Source organism: Neophocaena asiaeorientalis, unplaced genomic scaffold (assembly GCF_003031525.2).
Source record: "Neophocaena asiaeorientalis asiaeorientalis breed wild unplaced genomic scaffold, Neophocaena_asiaeorientalis_V1.1 scaffold226, whole genome shotgun sequence".
Taxonomy (NCBI): Eukaryota; Metazoa; Chordata; class Mammalia; order Artiodactyla; family Phocoenidae; genus Neophocaena; species Neophocaena asiaeorientalis.
Genome location: NW_020173037.1, coordinates 375,036 through 381,035, shown reverse-complemented (window position 1 = coordinate 381,035; position 6,000 = coordinate 375,036). Strand labels below are relative to the sequence as shown.

Sequence of the window (6,000 nt, the reverse complement as noted above, 5' to 3'; positions counted from 1 at the left end):
GGGGTGGGCCTCCTCCGTCCGCACCTGTGTGCACCTCTCCTGCGTTTGTCATGCTGAGTTCGTTTTGACAGTTTGGTGAAACCGCTTCTGTTCACGAAACCTCAGGAAGCTTTAGCGCGTGCAGGAGCCGCGGCGCTCGCCAGTCGCACGTCGCTGATGCGGAGGAGCGTCTTTGTCCCCTGGGGGTGTGCCAAGTGCTCCAGCGAGACGTCGGTCACACGCCCTGCCGGCGGCACGCGTGCTGCAGCCTGTGTCGGTGCCTCCCCTCTGGGCGCTGGGGGTTGCTCCACAGCCTGTGTGTCCCTCGTCCACTGAGCCATGCTCCTGTGCAGGAGGCAGAGTGACTCGGGGGCGCCCTCCTGAGTCAGACTCGGGGGCAGGCCCGACTCCACTCACCTCTGCCCACGGAGCCCACCGCTGGCGTCTCTGTCGGATACGCGGGCGGGGGACGGTTCTGACCTCCAGAGGGAGGGCTGGGGGAGTCGTCCCTGCTTCGGGGAGCTTCCCTTAACTGTCTGAATGTGGGAACAGACAGGACTACCTGCTGCCTCATGTGTCCCGGGCTGTGTCTCAAGTGACAGTAAAACCCTAAACCTGGGCACGTACTGCATTTTATGACGCGTGTTCGACCCCATGTCCTATCAGGTCAGCCTCACAGCACTGCTGCCCAGTGACTGCAGGTCCCCGGCGGGCAACCCACGTCCTGAGAAGGTCCTGAAGGGCGGCGGGCCCGCGGCCACAGCGGGAACCGTCGGTGGGAAGGCGCTTGCGTCCGCCCTGTCCCCAGCTGGGGCCGCGCCAGCCTCTGCGGTCACAGTGCAGGAGCAGCCCCGGCGGGCAGCGGGCGGGCAGCAGGGATGGCGGCCCCAACAGGCTTGACGTGTGAAATCGGCCAGGGTCTGGGGCTCGCCAGGCCTCGTTCTGAGCCACGCCGCTTGTGCTAAGCACGTGGCCGGCCCAGGGCCGACCGAGAGGGCGGCAGAGGGGACGCCGTGAGCTTCCTGCGAAGGGGGGGGGTGGGGGTCTGCCTGTTGGCCCCACCCTGGAAACCGCAGCCTGGCGGGCTTTGTCCCGGCCAAGCTCAGCCCACCGCTCGCCCAGCAGGGCCGAGCCCGGCAGAAACCTCCCCACAGCTGCAGCCGTGGTCTGTCCGGGGCTTGCTTCCTAGTACCTGGGACGGTCCATCTGGAACTTTCTGCTTTGTGCCAAATCAGCACATAATTTGCGTCGATTAATTAAAATATTAATCCACTAAAACAGAACTGCCTCAGGTTTCAGTCTAGGGGCCCCTTAGGGGCATTTTGCCATCTGGATCAGTGTTGGTTCTGGTTATGCTGGGAAATGCGGGTTGATCTTTCCCTTCATTCTAAGGATTGCAGACTGTTTCTATACTTTCAGTCCATTTTTATATATGTGAATTTTCCTGTAGTGGATTGTCTAAAACAGAGCTGATATTTCATTTATACCAGGCTCATGATGTGGGGTTAGTTCTACATTTGGGAAAACATTTCTAATTAAAGATGATCAGGTGAATCTTGACACCTTAGGTCACCGTTAGTAATACTCTTGAGTTTTGTTTTTTAAGTTTTGATATCAGGGTTATAATTTAAATATTTGAGTAGAAACTAATACAAAGAATGATGTAATATATTCCAGGATAGGGAACTTCTAATAATAATCGCTTCTAGAAATACAGCTTACCCAAATGCTATTTATACTGGTTCTTGATCCAAAATAATGGCTTGAAAGACCCTCACTAAGGGAAAGTGTTTTTTTCTTATGTTTTTCTCTTTGCTGCGAGGAAGAACTTTGGGCTGTTCATTTTTTTAAAAATTGTTTATTTGTTTTTGGCTCTGTTTGGGTCTTCGTTGCTGCGCGCGGGCTTTCTCAAGTTGTCGTGAGCGGGGGCTGCTCATTGCGGTGGCTTCTCTTGTTGTGGAGCATGGGCTCTAGGGTGCAGGCTCAGTAGTTGTGGTGCACGGGCTTAGTTGCTCCGTGGCATGTGGGATCTTCCCGGACCAGGGCTCGAACCCGTGTCCCCTGCATCGGCAGGTGGATTCTTAACCACCGCGCCAGCAGGGCAGTCCCTGGGCTGTTCATTTCCATTGAATTATGTCCTTTATTTTGTACTTTGTTCCTACTTACTCCCGTTGTCATGATGGTGCAGATCAGCAGCTGTACAACGGACCCAGAGGTTAAAGGATTTCCCCATGTGTATAAAGCCCTTATTAAGAACTTATGCTCAGAAGTCACCGCTGACTGTCATCCTTTCCATCTTCTCAAAGGCACACAAAGACAAAAACAAAGGCAGCCTGCTGTGCTTTAAGAGTGTTGAAACATTCAAGGAGAGTGAAACTGTCAGTTAAAAGCACAGAAAAAACCCAATACAACTTGAGCACCTGTTTATTGTAAAGATTCGTGAGCCTGGAACTTTTTCAGAAGTTCAGCTAAACATTAATATTTCAGGTAAATTATCATTAATTTCAGGCTTTTGGGAAAGAATTTGATGACCACTTCGGGAGAGGAGGCTCTAAGCTCCCTGGCATGAGGCCCCAGGACTTCCGCAGCATCACCAGCTTGCTGCTTGGGAGGATGAGCAGGGCCTCGAAGGCGCCGGGGAACCTGAAGGAGTGCTCGCCCTGGATGAGCAGCTTCAGGGCGGAGTTCCTGAGGGACGAGCTAGAGGTCCCTGGTGAGTTCGCCTCGCGGCGGCGGGGGTGGGCAGGAGGGTGCTTGGAGGAGATCGTGCTGCAGCCGGCACTTTTGACTCTAAGATGGTGAAATCGGGGTCCTGACAGTTTTCTTTCTTTAAAAAGAATTTGAAATTCCACATATTTTTCATCATTAGGAAAATCTATAATTACTGTGAGTAGTATGCTTATTAAACGTCTAGTCCTATTCCTGGTTAAGACAAGCGCTCAGACGTCCACCTACTAATAACGGTAGCTGGTAATGTCCTCTGAACCTACCCGCGCATGGTAGGAACTGCAGCATCTGAGAAGTGCAGTAAAACGCGGTGTGCCTGCACACTGCTTTGTGGGGTGTGCGCTGGTCCCACCTAAAGCAGCGAGGTGATGGCACACGACGTGCCAGCAGGAGGGACGCTAGTGGCACTGAGGACCCGCCCTGTCTTCACCGTGGAATTTGCCAGACCAGGTGTTTCACTGTGGTCACTTAGGTCCTTATTCCAGTGGGGAGAAAGGGATTTGGAGAAACAATTTCTTTTGTTATTATTAACAGCTGTGCATCACATACCATGAGTTTCAAGAAAACCACCAAAAACAGAGCCTCCTGACATGCAGCTTGACTCCGCTGGAAACAGCACGGGTGCTCGCCCGGGGCGCTACCGTCCCTGTTTGCCTTTGTCTGCTCCACCCGAACGGGAAGCGGCGTCCACCGGCCTGTCAAACTGAGAAATGGCAGCATTTAAAAAAATACATCCAGTGAAAACTTCGAGTTAAAACTCCCCTCCTGTTAGACCAGTGGGTGTGTTTTAAATGCAGGGTGCAGCCTCTGAGTCAGGCTTCTGTGGTTTGTCCCAGGTCAGTACGATGGCAGAGGGAAGCCGATGCCCGAGTACCACGCCCGCATCGCCGGCTTCGACGAGCGGGTAGGTGCCGGGCGTCAGCTCCTCGGGTTCCGGGAGAGGCAGCTCACTCCCCGTGCCGGTGTCGAGCGCACGGGGTTCTCTGAGGGTTGTGTTACAAGTTTTCTGATGGGAATTTACTGGCCTTAATATAATGTTTCCAGTCTTTCAACATCAGTCATGTTTAAGGACCTAGTGAACTCGAAGAATAAACTCTGTGTGTGTGTGTGTGTGTGAAAGTGAGACAAACGTACGAGTCTTAAGTGTCTGTATGTAGCAAGTGGACATGTCGTGTGTGGCTTGTTCCCGAGGACGCATGTTCATAAGCACTTCACTTGTCACCGGAAACCTGGCACCTCTTGGCACTGCAGCCGGGCAGGAACAGGGACCAGGAGACTCAGGGCCCTCGCTTGTCCTTTGCTCTGTTGCGCTCCTGTGTCCCTGGAGGGCGTGCCCCAGGCCTCGTTTCCCCTCTGGTGATGAGCCACGGGCTGTTTCGTTTGACCTTTAAAGGTGAGAGTGATGGCCTCGCTCAGGAGACCAGTACGCATTGTGGTCCGCGGGCACGACGAGCGCGAGTACGCCTTCCTGGTGAAGGGCGGGGAGGACCTGCGGCAGGACCAGCGCGTCTGCCAGCTGCTGCAGGTCATGAACGCGGTGCTCGCCCGCGACGCCGCCTGTGGCCAGAGGGGCCTGCAGGTGACCACCTACCGCGTGGTGCCCATGACCTCCAGGTGCGCAGAGCCCCCTGCGGGCGATGGGGGCGCAGGGGGCACAGGACCGGAAAGGGTTTTGTCGGGAAGGGGAGGAGGGGGTCCTGTGACGGTTCGGGTTCTAGGTGTCACGGGACAGAGGCCAACAGCACAGACGCTGCTCAGCCTGTGATGTTCATCCTCGTGGAGAAAGGGAAGAACTGTGTTCTAGAGAAGCGAGGGCAGGGGTGTTCATGACTGTTCTCTCCTTTCAGGTTGGGGCTAATTGAATGGATCGAAAGCACCTGCACCTTGAAGGAACTCCTTCTGAGCAGCATGTCACGGGAGGAGAAGGCGGCCTACACCAGGTGACCTGGAGTCCCAGGGCCCTGCCCCGGCCCTGCCCGGCCGCCCCAGCCCACAGGTCACCTCCACCCCGCCTCCAGGGACCTGAATTTTCAGGCCCTTGCATTGGCGCCCTTGGCCGCCGCCTGGCCTGTACTTCAATCTGCCTCTCCATGGGTGAACAAAGGAAATGGAGTCCAGGGTTCTAAACAGTAGTTGCATATATTTTATCACAATTTTTAAAAAAGGATTAACTTTGGGGAAGAAAAGACTCTTTGAGGAAAATAAAACAGTAAGGTTAGCAGCTAACATTTAATTATACATTTTCTGTGGCACTAGTCTCAGCTCTTAATGTGTATGAAGTCATTTATTTCTTACAAAAAGCAAGAAGGTGAGTATCGTTGTCACCTCTGTACAGACGAGGCAGCTGAGGCTGGAGAGGTGGGGCTGCCCCGGCCTGTAGGGGGCGCAGGTGGGTGCATAGGTCCGGGTCATGAATCAGGTGCTTTTTCTGTTTTCCTTTATCCTTTTTTATTTTCCAGTTTTCCTACGATGAGCATGTTATTTTTCAATCAGGAAGTTTTAGAAAAAAAATTTGTTCCTTGTTTCTGTAAAGAAAACTAAGGACAGCATGGCTTACAGCCGTTTTGAAGCAAGGGTTGGCACGTTTGGGGGACCAGCGTTAGGCTGGCGGGCGAGGAGATTCTCCTCACTGGACTCCTGCCCCTTCCCGAGAGCGCCTGCGCGGGGCCGGTGTTCTCATCGGTCACGCTCTCGTTCCTGGACAGTAGTTGCTACGTGGGGCAGTGTTTACCAACTGTTACTTCCATTCACTTGAGTCTTTTGCCTGAAGTTGTTCCTGCAGCCCCTGCAGGACCGGCACCCCGGGGCCAGGGGCCCCCCTCTCGCTTGTGCTTGTGCTGACACACAGGGGGCCTGAGCCACGGCCCCCGCCCCCCGCCTCCCACTTGTGAGATGGGAGAGAGTGAAAGGCATCCGGTAAACACAGGTGTCCAGGGAGTATAAAGTGCTTTTCACATATGGAATTGTATACATTACTTCCCACTACCTTTTTAAAACAAGGCACTTCAAGCCCCCATCCCTAAGATCATTGCTGTTTTTTTCTTAATTTACATGTTGCAGTTTTCCAGCCTGACGACTTTTATCCGATTGAAACTAGGAGAGACTTTAGATGGAAATGGAGTGGTCTCTTTGTGAAATTAATGTAGTAGCAACTCAGAAAAGATTCACCTTAAGGGATTTAACTACTAAGTAACATATTGTGAAGTTGTTCTGTCTTTAGTGATTATTATTATTATTATTTTTAAGGAAAATTGTTAAAACTTTTGATGCAAACGCAAAAGTGGCTAAACATAC

At 53.0% G+C, this 6,000-nt stretch overlaps 1 protein-coding gene across 4 annotated transcripts in view; it reads left to right on the top strand.

Moving 5' to 3' along the window:
- PRKDC (protein kinase, DNA-activated, catalytic subunit) overlaps window positions 1-6,000 on the top strand; it is a 149,612-nt gene that overhangs the window by 138,022 nt on the left and 5,590 nt on the right. For 3 of the 4 annotated variants that reach the window (XM_024742667.1, XM_024742668.1, XM_024742666.1), the window contains exons 77-80: window positions 2,488-2,692; window positions 3,543-3,610; window positions 4,100-4,320; window positions 4,554-4,646. In XM_024742667.1, coding sequence (XP_024598435.1) covers window positions 2,488-2,692; window positions 3,543-3,610; window positions 4,100-4,320; window positions 4,554-4,646 — 587 coding nt within the window. Of the gene's footprint in view, window positions 1-2,487; window positions 2,693-3,240; window positions 3,371-3,542; window positions 3,611-4,099; window positions 4,321-4,553; window positions 4,647-6,000 lie in introns of those variants that run through there. The other variant, XM_024742669.1, reaches the window with a different exon arrangement.